At 52.1% G+C, this 14,709-nt stretch overlaps 1 protein-coding gene and 1 long non-coding RNA gene across 3 annotated transcripts in view; both read right to left on the bottom strand.

Annotated features, from left to right (window-relative positions):
* Positions 1 to 1,458: 1,458 nt before the first annotated feature.
* The window catches only part of LOC132385575 (receptor tyrosine-protein kinase erbB-2-like), a 90,445-nt gene continuing 77,194 nt past the window's right edge, over positions 1,459 to 14,709 (bottom strand). For both annotated transcript variants that reach the window (XM_059957740.1, XM_059957741.1), the window contains exons 21-25: positions 13,613 to 13,759; positions 9,989 to 10,086; positions 9,507 to 9,611; positions 3,088 to 3,322; positions 1,459 to 2,591 (exon numbers count right to left, since the gene is read on the bottom strand). In XM_059957740.1, coding sequence (XP_059813723.1) covers positions 2,338 to 2,591; positions 3,088 to 3,322; positions 9,507 to 9,611; positions 9,989 to 10,086; positions 13,613 to 13,759 — 839 coding nt within the window. In that variant the 3' untranslated portion in view covers positions 1,459 to 2,337. The remainder of the gene's footprint in view (positions 2,592 to 3,087; positions 3,323 to 9,506; positions 9,612 to 9,988; positions 10,087 to 13,612; positions 13,760 to 14,709) is intronic.
* LOC132385576 (uncharacterized) lies at positions 8,322 to 9,500 on the bottom strand. Its single transcript, XR_009509196.1, has 2 exons — positions 8,592 to 9,500; positions 8,322 to 8,506 (listed from the first exon to the last, which is right to left on the bottom strand). It is a non-coding gene; the product is annotated as an uncharacterized LOC132385576 (long non-coding RNA).

The raw sequence follows: 14,709 nt of genomic DNA, 5'->3' as shown, positions 1-14,709 counted from the left end.
GTCAGCACCAGGGCTTCCAGCGGCACACCTCCTCCCCACTCGGTAATGAACTCCAGCCTCATCGGGACACCGCTAACCGACGAACCCCCCCCCCCCCCCAACCAACCTTCCCAGACCCTCCACAGATGCTGACCGACCTGCCGAGTTCCCCCAGCATCTTGCGTGTGGGGGTCACTCTGTCCTTCCAGCGTCCGTAGAATCCCCTTGTGTCCAAAACACATTTAATTCCCAAAATCCTGTAATTACAGAACGGGAACAGCACGTGGCCATTCAGCCCGTTACTCGTGTGGTACCCAGGCCGTGAAGAGGGCTGTCTGACGCCAGACCCGTGCTGCAGGCCAGCTCCTGACTCTCAGACTGAACCAGGATAGACTCCTTGCCACTGTTACACAGCAACGCCCACCCACAAGACCCAGGAGCAGTAGGCCATTCAGCCCATCCAGTCTGCTGAGCCGTCCCATCATGGCTGATTTACTATCCCTCTCAACTCCCATTCTCCTGCATTCTCCCCGTAACCTTTGACAGCCTGACGAATCAGGAACCCTTCAACCTGCGCTTTAAATATACCCAGTGACTCAGCCGCCACAGCCGACTGTGGCAACGAATTCCACTGATTCACCACCTTGAAGAAATTCATCCTAATCTCTGTTCTAAATGGACGTCCCTCTCTTTTGAGGCAGTCCTAGACTCCCCCCCCCCCCCCCCACTATAGGAAACATCCTCTCCACATCCACTCTCTCTGTGACTTCTGGTCCTAGACTCCCCCACTATAGGAAACATCCTCTCCACATCCACTCTATCTGTGTCCTCTGGTCCTGGACTCCCCCACTATAGGAAACATTCTCTCCACATCCACTCTATCTGTGTCCTCTGGTTCTCGACTCCCCCACTATAGGAAACATCCTCTCCACATCCACTCTATCTGTGTCCTCTGGTCCTAGACTCCCCACTATAGGAAACATCCTCTCCACATCCACTCAATCTGTGTCCTCTGGTCCTAGACTCCCCACTATAGGAAACATCCTCTCCACATCCACTCTATCTGTGTCCTCTGGTCCTAGACTGCCCCCACCATCAGAAACATGCTCGCCACATACTCTCTATCTACGCTTTTCGATATTTGACAGGTCGCAATGAGATTCCCCTACACCTCTAGTCTTCTAAATTCCAGCGAGTACAGGACATGAAACACTCCCCACACATTAACTGTTTCATTCTCAGAATCCCTTGAAGCTGTGTGGGTGCCCGGCTGCGCAGGAACCGAAATGCCCCTACGCATGTAGCTTTCGTTGCCGTGCCGCTGGAGCTTTCCTTTAGACGATGTTTCATTAAATGGCCGCAGCTTTCTGCCGTCTCCAACTTTCCTGCTGAGAGCAGTGGAGAGCGGTCGAACTGTTTAGCACGTGAACCTCCTCTGTAGGAAGACTGGGAACGCTGGGTGAAGAATGAACCAAGAAGCTGATTAAAAACTGCGAGCTTTATTGTTCGTACCAGATTCCAAGAGTAACTCCAGGACACGGTGGCTGGGAGGAGAGACGGGAGTGCCGACCGGTCCTGAGGGAGGGACGCGGATCGGAAGTCCATCCCCGTTCTCCCGAGTTCGGTGCAGACCGCCATCAGCTCCCCGGCACTCGGTAAACGTGGGCTCTCCTCGCAGTCAGCGTGTCCAATGATCAAATCACAACCCAATCAGCGGCCACGCGCGGTGGGTTCAATCACGGGTGTAACCACCGGCACGACTCATCAGACTAACGGATTCGCCTGGCGGGAGACGGTCTGAGCTCAGGAACCGCGGTTTGACCGAGATCCCGCTACCGGCCTCCGGATCAGACCATCTCCCCTCACCTCAGCTATTCACAGCAGACATCTAGAAAAAAAAAAATCTCTCTCTCAAACATACAAAACTATTTCCCAAAATCAGATGTACAAAAAATCGGTAACATTCATTAACAGTTCACGCTAACTGCAGCATTGTTCAGAACTCGGCCAACCAGACCGCGACTGGCTGGGTGCGATATTTCAGAGGTGGAATGGGAGAGAGGAGTGGGGGTGACTGTGTGAGAATGGGGGACAGAATGGAACGAAGATGGGGAACGGGCTCCGGGGCAATCCTCATTTTGATTCGCGGTAAGTCCCTGGAGAGACTGATGGCTGACGAACACCGGCAGAAATGGACAGCGTTACCACGCTTCCCTACTCACAGCATCGTCCAGGGAGAAGCCCCCACTCCCTCCGCCGCAATGCAGCCTGTCTGGGTCTCGCTGCCCCCCCCCCCCCGCCAGTCTCTGGCGTGCAGTCAGACCGTGGTGGGACCGATTTCACCGGCAAGGTGCCCTTTTACACGCTGCTGGTCTCCGAGAGGCCGAGGTACTCGGGGTTCTCCGCCGTCGCCACGCGGATGTAGCCGTTGGGCTGGCCCGGGCCCCAGTCGAGGGCCGGCTCGTCGTCGGACAGCGAGCTGTGCTGCGACAGGTACTCGGGGTTCTGCACAGTGTTCTGGAAGGGGCTGCTTGGGAGCAGCAGGTCACTCCCGCCACTGCCCCGAGGGAATAACCCGCCTCTTCCGGCCTCCCCCCGCTGGTTCATGTAACCTGAGGGGAAGAGATGGAGATGTCAGGTGACTCCTGAGGGGAGGGGGAGGCTGGAGATTGAATTCAAACTGACCGCACTGGCCCCGCTGCTTCTCCAACCTCACCTCGTTCCCCATCTCCTCCTCCACCCCCAATGGACTCGCCCCTCCCTCCAGCATCTGCCCCAATCCTCCAAGCCCCCTCCCTGCCAAGGACGAACTCACACTCACCTCCTGCCCTCAAACAGTGCGTCCAACCCTCATTATCACCTCCCCAACACCACGGACACATTTGGCCTCTCCCCAAGGGGGTCTGCACCCCTCTCCTCCCCTCCCTCCGGGACTCATTCATCCCTCCGAGTGAATCCACTCAAACTCCACCTCCCTCACCCTTCACCGGGAACAAGTGACACAATCGGTGTCGTCCCCGTTTACACAAGACACCCCCCCCCCAGCCCCACACGGACTCGCTCCGTCCCTGCCCGCAGCCCCTCGCACGCGGTCAGCGTCGCACACACCTGCGGCCGGGGTCTCGCCACCCAGCGCGATGTAACTGTCCGTCTCGAAGCCGGCCTCTCCCTCCCCGTCCAGGCGCGCGGTGGGGTCGGAGCTGTACCGCTGGCCAGGCACCTCGTCCGGGGCCCCGCAGCAGGGGCCGTCCGCCTCCACCGGCACTTCCACCTGCGAGGGGGGCCGGTAAGCCGGGCCGGGCGGAGGGCCCTGGGCGCCCGCCTCCGCCACGCTCCTCGCGCTCTGCGGGCGCAAGCACACGGCGGAGAGATTAACAGCACTTGTGGCGTACTACGCACCCCCTCCCCCACCACCCGGTTAGTCTGACCAGTCGCGGTGACGTAGCCGCCAGTACGTTACCCTGTGAACACCGTGGGTTTCCTCCCACGGTCCGGAGATCTGCCCGCCGGTCGCGAGGTTAGCTGGTAAGTTGTCCCGGACTGGGCAGCTCAGCTTGTCGGGGCAGAGGGGCCCGTTCCGCGGTGTATTAACTGTGAATGCCCGCAACAAAATCCATCTCCAGCTGCATATGGCGTCCTGGAACCATCATACAAATATATCTGCCGCGCCTCGGATTCCTCAGAGTCTGTGCAGATCCGGCATGAAGATTAAAACTTTGACAGTGTTCTGACTGGCTACTTCACGGGCTGGTACGGGAACACCAACGACTTTGAGTGGAAAATCCCACAAGGAGTAGTGGATTCAGCCCAGTACATCACAGGTAAAGCCCCCCCAAACATTGAACACATCTACATGAAATGCTGACACAGGAAAGCAGCATCTACCATCAGAGTTCATGCTCTCTTCGCTTTGCTGCCGTCGGCTACAAGCTACAAGAGCCTCAGGGCCCACACCACCAGGTTCAGGAACAGTTATTACCCCTCAACCATCAGGAAGGAGGTACAGGAGCCTCAGGACCCACACCACCAGGTTCAGGAACAGTTATTACCATTCAACCATCAGGAAGGAGGTACAGGAGCCTCAGGACCCACACCACCAGGATCAGGAACAGTTATTACCCCCTCAACCATCAGGAAGGAGGTACAGGAGCCTCAGGACCCACACCACCAGGATCAGGAATAGTTATTACCCCCTCAACCATCAGGAAGGAGGTACAGGAGCCTCAGGACCCACACCACCAGGATCAGGAACAGTTATTACCCCCTCAACCATCAGGAAGGAGGTACAGGAGCCTCAGGACCCACACCACCAGGTTCAGGAACAGTTATTACCCCTCAACCATCAGGAAGGAGGTACAGGAGCCTCAGGACCCACACCACCAGGTTCAGGGACAGTTATTACCCCTCAACCATCAGGAAGGAGGTAAGGAGCCTCAGGACCCACACCACCAGGTTCAGGAACAGTTATTACCCCTCAACCATCAGGAAGGAGGTACAGGAGCCTCAGGTCCCACACCACCAGGTTCAGGGACAGTTATTACCCCTCAACCATCAGGAAGGAGGTAAGGAGCCTCAGGACCCACACCACCAGGTTCAGGGACAGTTATCACCCCTCAACCATCAGGAAGGTACAGGAGCCTCAGGATGCACACCACCAGGTTCAGGAACAGTTATTACCCCTCAACCATCAGGAAGGAGGTACAGGAGCCTCAGGACCCACACCACCAGGTTCAGGGACAGTTATTACCCCTCAACCATCAGGAAGGAGGTACAGGAGCCTCAGGACCCACACCACCAGGTTCAGGAACAGTTATTACCCCCTCAACCATCAGGAAGGAGGTACTGGAGCCTCAGGACCCACACCACCAGGTTCAGGAACAGTTATTACCCCTCAGCCATCAGGAAGGAGGTACAGGAGCCTCAGGACCCACACCACCAGGTTCAGGAACAGTTATTACCCCCTCAACCATCAGGAAGGAGGTACTGGAGCCTCAGGACCCACACGACCAGGTTCAGGAACAGTTATTACCCCTCAGCCATCAATAAGGAGGTACAGGAGCCTCAGGACCCACACCACCAGGTTCAGGAACAGTTATTACCCCTCAACCATCAGGGAGGAGGTACAGGAGCCTCAGGATGCACACCACCAGGTTCAGGAACAGTTATTACCCCCTCAACCATCAGGGAGGAGGTACAGGAGCCTCAGGACCCACACCACCAGGTTCAGGAACAGTTATTACCACTCAACTATCAGGAAGGAGGTACTGGAGCCTCAGGACCCACACCACCAGGTTCAAGAACAATTATTACCCCTCAGCCATCAGGAAGGAGGTACAGGAGCCTCAGGACCCACACCACCAGGTTCAGGAACGGTTATTACCCCCCAACTATCAGGAAGGAGGTACAGGAGCCACAGGACCCACACCACCAGGTTCAGGAACAGTTATTACCCCTCAGCCATCAAGAAGGAGGTACAGGAGCCTCAGGCCCACACCACCAGGTTCAGGAACGGTTATTACCCCCCAACTATCAGGCTCTTGAACAAGAGGGGATAACTACACTCATCCATTGAGATGGATGTTCCCTGACCCGAGTCTTTACCCTGCTATTTCATGTTTTCTGTTCTCTATTGCTGTTCATTTATATTTGCCGTCAACTGTGTTCCTGCTCTTTCACTGATCCTGTTTACAGTTACTGTTCTATAGATTTGCTGAGTCTGCCCGCAGGAAAATGAATCTCAGCGTTGAATGTGGTGACGGAGATGTACTCTGACAATAAATATTACACTGAAATTATATTCTGATAATAAATTTGCTTTGAACCTCTGAGTTTCTTGAACACTGTAAAGTCGTGAGAGCGAGGGTTGGACTCTAAGGCAGAGATGGGAAGCAGAGAGTTTTGCTTGGGGAGCCTCGATCTCTCTGCAGGTCGCAGGATTTTAGAGGATGCAACACTGGCAGATGGACGGAGACAAAAACAGACAAGTGTAACAGACACATAAAAACTCGGATGTGATGCTGAGGCTTTATAAGACGATGGTCAGACAACTCGGAGGATTGTGAGCAGATCTGGGTCTCTGTCTAGGAACAGATGTGCTGGCATTACAGATAGTCCACAGGAGGTTCATGAGAATGATTCTGGCAATGAAAGAGTTAACACACGGGGAATGTTTGGTGGCTCTGGTCCTGTAGTGGCTGGATTTTAGAAAAAGGACTAACCTCATTGAAACATTAAATATTAAAAGGCTCAGATAGAGTGGATGTGGAGGGGATGTTTCCTATACTGGGGGAGTCTAGCACCAGAGGACACAGATAGAGAGGATGTGGAGAGGATGTTTCCTATAGTGTGGGAGTCCAGGACCAGAGGACACAGATAGAGTGGATGTGGAGAGGATGTTTCCTATAGTGGGGGAGTCTAGGACCAGAGGACACAGAGAGAGTGGATGTGGAGAGGATGTTTCCTATAGTGGGGGAGTCTAGGACCGGAGGGCACAGATAGAATGTATGTGGAGAGGATGTTTCCTATAGTGGGGGAGTCTGGGACCAGAGGGCACAGATAGAGTGGATGTGGAGAGGATGTTTCCTATAGTGGGGGAGTCTGGGACCAGAGGACACAGATAGAGTGGATGTGGAGAGGATATTTCCTATAGTGGGGTAGTCTAGGACCAGAGAACACAGATAGAGTGGATGTGGAGAGGATATTTCCTATAGTGGGGGACTCCAGGACCAGAGAACACAGATAGAGTGGATGTGGAGAGGATATTTCCTATAGTGGGGGACTCCAGGACCAGAGAACACAGATAGAGTGGATGTGGTGAGGATGTTTCCTGTAGTGGGGGACTCCAGGACCAGAGGACACAGATAGAGTGGATGTGGAGAGGATGTTTCCTATAGCGGGGGAGTCTAGGACTAGAGGACACAGATAGAGTGGATGTGGAGAGGATGTTCCCTATAGTGTGGGAGTCTAGGACCAGAGGACTCAGATAGAGTGGATGTGGAGAGGATGTTCCCTATAGTGGAGGAGTCTAGGACCAGAGGACACAGCCTCAATATAGAGGAATGCCCATTTAGAACAGTTGAGGAGGATTTTTAGAGCCTTCCTTTTCAAACTGGTGAGGGGTTTTCCTCCGAGGTGCAGGGGGTGTCTCCAATTTGTGAGGAGTTTCTCCTCCTGGCGGGTGGCAGGTGTTAAATCCCTTGAATTCTCCACCCCAATAGAGCTGTTGAATATTTGCAAGGCACGGAGATATCACACTGAAAGTGACCATTCCCATCTCTTTGACTCCGTATCATTCGGACTAGGACTGAGGATGGGAATGGCTATGAGGCTACTGGACTCCCTGCAGCACCCAGCATTCAGCATAGATGAAGCGCCAGTAGTGTTAGACTGTTTGCTTTTCAGTCATAAATGTACTTTATTATTTGTTATTTTACTTGTAGTAATGTGTGTGTGTGTGCGCGTGTGTGAGAGAGAGATGGAGCAACTGTGGGAGAGAGAGACAGAGAGTGAGAGAGAAGAGAAATATGTACTGTGTTGGACGATATACTTGTGTGTTGTGTTGTGTGTGTGAGTTATATGTACTGTGTTGTGCACCTTGGTCCGGAGGAACGTTGTTCGTTTGACGGTATACTTTATGTGTTGTGTGTGTGTGTGAGTTATATGTACTGTGTTGTGCACCTTGGTCTGGAGGAACGTTGTTTCGTTTGACGGTATACTTTATGTGTTGTGTGTGTGTGTGAGTTATATGTACTGTGTTGTGCACCTTGGTCCGGAGGAACGTTGTTTCGTTTGATGGTAAACTTTATGTGTTGTGTGTGTGTGAGAGTTATATGTACTGTGTTGTGCACCTTGGTCCGGAGGAACGTTGTTTTGTTTGATGGTAAACTTTATGTGTTGTGTGTGTGTGAGAGTTATATGTACTGTGTTGTGCACCTTGGTCCGGAGGAACGTTGTTTCGTTTGATGGTAAACTTTATGTGTTGTGTGTGTGTGTGAGTTATATGTACTGTGTTGTGCACCTTGGTCCGGAGGAACGTTGTTTCGTTTGATGGTAAACTTTATGTGTTGTGTGTGTGTGTGAGTTATATGTACTGTGTTGTGCACCTTGGTCCGGAGGAACGTTGTTTTGTTTGATGGTAAACTTTATGTGTTGTGTGTGTGTGTGAGTTATATGTACTGTGTTGTGCACCTTGGTCCGGAGGAACGTTGTTTCGTTTGATGGTAAACTTTATGTGTTGTGTGTGTGTGTGAGTTATATGTACTGTGTTGTGCACCTTGGTCCGGAGGAACGTTGTTTCGTTTGATGGTAAACTTTATGTGTTGTGTGTGTGTGTGAGTTATATGTACTGTGTTGTGCACCTTGGTCCGGAGGAACGTTGTTTTGTTTGATGGTAAACTTTATGTGTTGTGTGTGTGTGAGAGTTATATGTACTGTGTTGTGCACCTTGGTCCGGAGGAACGTTGTTTCGTTTGATGGTAAACTTTATGTGTTGTGTGTGTGTGTGAGTTATATGTACTGTGTTGTGCACCTTGGTCCGGAGGAACGTTGTTTTGTTTGATGGTAAACTTTATGTGTTGTGTGTGTGTGAGAGTTATATGTACTGTGTTGTGCACCTTGGTCCGGAGGAACGTTGTTTCGTTTGATGGTAAACTTTATGTGTTGTGTGTGTGTGTGAGTTATATGTACTGTGTTGTGCACCTTGGTCCGGAGGAACGTTGTTTCGTTTGATGGTAAACTTTATGTGTTGTGTGTGTGTGTGAGTTATATGTACTGTGTTGTGCACCTTGGTCCGGAGGAACGTTGTTTTGTTTGATGGTAAACTTTATGTGTTGTGTGTGTGTGTGAGTTATATGTACTGTGTTGTGCACCTTGGTCCGGAGGAACGTTGTTTCGTTTGATGGTAAACTTTATGTGTTGTGTGTGTGTGTGAGTTATATGTACTGTGTTGTGCACCTTGGTCCGGAGGAACGTTGTTTCGTTTGATGGTAAACTTTATGTGTTGTGTGTGTGTGTGAGTTATATGTACTGTGTTGTGCACCTTGGTCCGGAGGAACGTTGTTTTGTTTGATGGTAAACTTTATGTGTTGTGTGTGTGTGAGAGTTATATGTACTGTGTTGTGCACCTTGGTCCGGAGGAACGTTGTTTCGTTTGATGGTAAACTTTATGTGTTGTGTGTGTGTGTGAGTTATATGTACTGTGTTGTGCACCTTGGTCCGGAGGAACGTTGTTTCGTTTGATGGTAAACTTTATGTGTTGTGTGTGTGTGTGAGTTATATGTACTGTGTTGTGCACCTTGGTCCGGAGGAACGTTGTTTTGTTTGATGGTAAACTTTTTGTGTACCGTTGAATGATAATAACTTGAAGGATGAGACTGGCGGGTGGGGGAGTCATCGGCCGCGGGGAAGCTGTGTAAGGTAGCAAACGCTCGCAGAAGGGATGCACAGAACTACAGGGGCAGCAGCCAGACGGAGGGCATTTCCGCCAGTACTCAGTGGGGAGTTTTGCTACAGAGAGAAGGGGCCCCTACCAGGTACTCTTCCGCGTCGATCAGGTCCTGCATCTCCTCGTCCTCTAGCAGGGTCCGGTAGAACTTGCTGTCAGTCGGGCTCTGAGGTACGAGGTGCTCGTCACCCTGTGGGGAGGGTGGCGGAGGTGAGCGAGCAGCCGTCAGCTTCCAGCAGCCCCACACTCCCAACTGGAGCCCCCACCCCGGACCATCCAGAGAAAGGGGAAGGTGGAAGAATTGGGTGGGGGGGGGGGGGGCGGAGGATGTGCAGGGTTGAGGGTGGAGAGTGGATACGTCCGATCAGAGACCCAGAGCTGAATCCCGACCAGGAATGCCACACGTCCCTTCAAGAGTCCCCAACATCCTGATGAGCCCTTCCCTATTCCCATCCGGAGCCCTGACTGTGGTCCCCCCACCCCCGTCAATCCGACCGACAAACCCTCTCCCCCCACCGTCCTCCCTCCCTCACCCCCACCGCACTGCACCCTCCCGTCCCGACTCACCTGGATAACGATGTATCGCTGAGGATCCCGGGCCATTTTGGAAAACTCCGCCACCAACTCCTGGAAGCGAGGCCGACATTCCGAGTCAATCATCCAGCCTAAACACAATCAGGAATTCTCCATCAGCGGCCGTCAGTCTCCTGGGACTTGCCCACGACAGGGGCAGATCTCCCCGGGACACATCTATGGCTCTCCCAACCAGGGTAGGTCTTACACAGTGAACGGTCGGGCACTGAGGAGAGGGGTAGGGCAGAGGGATCTGGGAATTCAGGTCCAGCTTCCTTAAAAGTGGAGTTAGAAATAGATAGGGTTGTGAAGAATAGCTTTTGGCACATTGGTCTTCATAAATCAAAGTAGTGAGTGCACGAATTGGTGAAGCCTAGTTTGGAGTATCGTGTGCAGTTTTGGTCACCTACCTACAGGTGACCTGTGTGTTTCTCCTGGTATCAGTCATTTCCACCCTGGAAAACAGGCTGTCCCTGCTATCTTTTCACCTTGTACACCTCTCATCTTCCTTTACTCCAAAGAGGGTGTCGTGGATAGTGTGCAGGAATGTCAGTGGGACATTGATAGGATGCAAAACTGGGCTGAGAAGTGGCAGATGGAGTTCAACCCAGGTAATTGTGAAGTGGTTCATTTTGGTCGGTCAAATATGATGGCAGGATATAGTATTAATGGTAAGACTCTTGGCAGTGTGGAGGATCAGAGGGATCTTGGGGTCTGAGTCCAGAGGACACTCAAAGCAACTGCGCAGGTTGACTCTGTGGTTAAGAAGGCGTACGGTGTATTGGCCTTCGTCAATCGTGGAATTGAGTTTAGGAGCTGAGAGGTAATGTTGCAGCTACATAGGACCCTGGTCAGACCCCACTTGGAGTACTGTGCTCAGTTCTGGTCGCCTCACTACAGGAAGGATGTGGAAGCCATAGAAAGGGTGCAGAGGAGATTTACAAGGATGTTGCCTGGATTGGGGAGCATGCCTTATGAGAATAGGTTGAGTGAACTCGTCCTTTTCTCCTCGGTGCGACGGAGGATGAGAGGTGACCTGATAGAGGTGTACAAGATAAGGAAAGGTAGACCTGCATGGTAGGTCATGTTTAACAAGTCTATTATGAGTTTTTTGAGGAAGTTACCGGGAAAGTGGATGAAGAGAAGGCAGTGGATGTTGTCTACATGGACTTCAGTAAGGCCTTTGACAAGGTCCCGCAAGGGAGGTTAGTTAGGAAGATTCAGTCACCAGGTATACATGGAGAGGTAATAGATTGGATTAGGCATTGGCTCAATGGGAGAAGTCAGAGAGTGGTAGTGGAGGATTGCTACTCTGAGTGGAGGCCTGTGACTAGTGGTGTGCCACAGGGATCAGTGCTGGGTCCATTGTTATCTGTCATCTATATCAATGATCCGGATGATGATGTGGCAAATTGGATCAGCAAATTTGCTGATGATACAAAGACTGGAGGTGCAGTGGACAGTGAGGAAGGTTTCCAAAGCTTGCAGAGGGATTTGGACCAGCTGCAAAAATGGGCTGAAAAATGGCAGAAGGAGTTTAATGCGGACAAGTGTGAGGTATTGCACTTTGGAAGGAAAAACCAAGGTAGAACATACAAGGTAAATGGTAGGGCACTGAGGAGTGCAGTAGAACAGAGGGATCTGGGAATACAGATACATAATTCACTAAAGGTGGCGTCACAGGTAGATAGGGTCGTAAAGAGAGCTTTTGGTACATTGGCATTTAAAAACCAAAGTATTGAGTATAAGAGTTGGAATGTTACGGTGAGATTGTATAAGACATTGGTGAGGCCGAATTTGGAGTATTGTGTGCAGTTTTGGTCAGAAAATTACAGGAAGGACATTAATAAGGTTGAAAGAGTGCAGAGAAGGTTTACGAGGACGTTGCCGGGACTTGAGAAACTGAGTGACAGAGAAAGGTTGAATAAGTTAGGACTTTATTCCCTGGAGCGTAGAAGAATGAGGGGTGATTTGATAGAGGTGTATAAAATTATGATGGGTATAGACAGAGTGAATGCAAGCAGGCTTTTCCCACTGAGGCCGGGGGAGAAAGAAACCAGAGGACATGGGTTAAGGGTGAAGGGGGAAAAGTTTAAAGGGAACATAGGGGGAGGGGCTTCTTCACACAGAGTGGTGGGAGTGTGGAATGAGCTGCCAGATGAAGTGGGAAATGTGGGCTCATTTTTAACATTTAAGAAAAACTTGGACAGGTACATGGATGAGAGGTGTATGGAGAGATATGGTCCAGGTGCAGGTCAGTGGGACTAGGCAGAAAAATGGTTCAGTACAGCCAAGGAAGGCCAAAAGGCCTGTTTCTGTGCTGTAATGTTCTATGAGAGGCATTGATCGAGTGGATAGTCAGAGGCTTTTCCCCAGGGCTGAAATGGCTGCCACAAGAGGACACAGGTTTAAGGTGCTGGGGAGTTGGAACAGAGGGGATGTCAGGGGTAAGTTTTTTACACAGAGAGTGGTGACCGCGTGGAATGGGCTGCCTGTGGCAGTGGTGGAGGTGGATACGATAGGGTGTTTTAAGATACTCCTGGATGGATAAAGGGAGCTTAGAAAATTAGAGGGCTATGGGTAAGCCTAGGTAGTTCTAAGGAAGGGACATATTTGGCACAGCTTTGAAGGTTTTCTATGTTTCTAAAGTGAAAACGCAACCTCTCTTCATAAGACATGCTCTCTAATCCAGGCAGCATCCTGGTGAATCTCCTCTGCACCCTCTCTAATCCAGGCAGCATCCTGGTGAATCTCCTCTGCACCCTCTCTAATCCAGGCAGCATCCTGGTGAATCTCCTCTGCACCCTCTCTAATCCAGGCAGAATCCTTGTGAATCTCCTCTGCACCCTCTCTAACCCAGGCAGAATCCTTGTGAATCTCCTCTGCACCCTCTCTAATCTAGGCAGCATCCTGGTGAATCTCCTCTGCACCCTCTCTAATCCAGGCAGCATCCTTGTGAATCTCCTCTGCACCCTCTCTAATCTAGGCAGCATCCTGGTGAATCTCCTCTGCACCCTCTCTAATCCAGGCAGAATCCTTGTGAATCTCCTCTGCACCCTCTCTAATCCAGGCAGCATCCTGGTAAATCTCCTCTGCACCCTCTCTAAACCAGGCAGCATCCTGGTGAATCTCCTCTGCACCCTCTCTAATCCAGGCAGCATCCTGGTGAATCTCCTCTGCACCCTCTCTAACCCAGGCAGAATCCTTGTGAATCTCCTCTGCACCCTCTCTAATCTAGGCAGCATCCTGGTGAATCTCCTCTGCACCCTCTCTAATCCAGGCAGAATCCTTGTGAATCTCCTCTGCATCCTCTCCAAAGCTTCCACATCCTTCCTATAATGTGCTTGATGTGGATATCACAAAACAACAGTTAAAGTGTCGCGGAGTTTTCAGGCTGTGTGAGAGTTTCCTGCTCAGAACAATGGTCAGTCCTCACAGCTGTAAAAAAAACCCAGTGGGAACATTGCCTGTCACAATGCCCCCCACCCAGCCTGGGTCGTGCCAAGCGAAGCTGCATCCCAACCCGATATCCTTCCCGCTTCGGGATCCTGTTACGCCCGGCCGCATCCCACTGGGACACACCCTCCCCTCCCCACCTGCCCCCAGTCCGCCACTCACACTTGACCATAATCATGTAGACGTCGATGGTGCAGATCGGAGGCTGTGGCAACCGCTCTCCCTTCTCCAACAGTTCGTGGATTTCTCGAGCCGGGATCCCATCGTAAGGCTTGGCACCGAACGTCATCAGCTCCCAGACCGTCACGCCTGTTGGCATAGAGCAGGGATGTGACCTCTCACCTCACACACACTCAAACAGAGACGTTCACCAGGAGACGCACTGACCCAGATAATGCTGGGGAGATGGTCCAGGGCGGAGTGGGCACGGGTGGTCAGGGGTAGTGCAAGTGGGTGTTAGCTGGTAGAGAGAGGGGTGAGGGTGAACACCAGGGTGGGGAAGGGAGGGAAGGGTGGAGTGGGGAGGATTGGACACCAGGGTTGGGGGTAGAGATGACAGGGATGGATGAGGCTGGACACCAGGGTTGGGGGTAGAGATGATGGGGATGGATGAGGCTGGACACCAGGGTTGGGGGTAGAGATGACAGGGATGGACACCAGGGTTGGGGGTAGAGATGACAGGGATGGATGAGGCTGGACACCAGGGTTGGGGGTAGAGATGATGGGGATGGATGAGGCTGGACACCAGGGTTGGGGGTAGAGATGACGGGGATGGACACCAGGGTTGGGGGTAGAGATGACAGGGATGGATGAGGCTGGACACCAGGGTTGTGGGTAGAGATGGCGGGGATGGATGAGGCTGGACACCAGGGTTGGGGGTAGAGATGACGGGGATGGACACCAGGGTTGGGGGTAGAGATGACGGGGATGGACACCAGGGTTGGGGGTAGAGATGACAGGGATGGATGAGGCTGGACACCAGGGTTGTGGGTAGAGATGGCGGGGATGGATGAGGCTGGACACCAGGGTTGGGGGTAGAGATGACAGGGATGGACACCAGGGTTGGGGGTAGAGATGACAGGGATGGATGAGGCTGGACACCAGGGTTGTGGGTAGAGATGGCGGGGATGGATGAGGCTGGACACCAGGGTTGGGGGTAGAGATGACAGGGATGGACACCAGGGTTGGGGGTAGAGATGACGGGGATGGACACCAGGGTTGGGGGTAGAGATGACAGGGATGGACACCAGGGTTGGGGG

Source organism: Hypanus sabinus (assembly GCF_030144855.1).
Source record: "Hypanus sabinus isolate sHypSab1 chromosome X1 unlocalized genomic scaffold, sHypSab1.hap1 SUPER_X1_unloc_1, whole genome shotgun sequence".
NCBI classification, from domain to species: Eukaryota; Metazoa; Chordata; class Chondrichthyes; order Myliobatiformes; family Dasyatidae; genus Hypanus; species Hypanus sabinus.
This window is presented reverse-complemented; position numbering and strand designations above follow the sequence as displayed.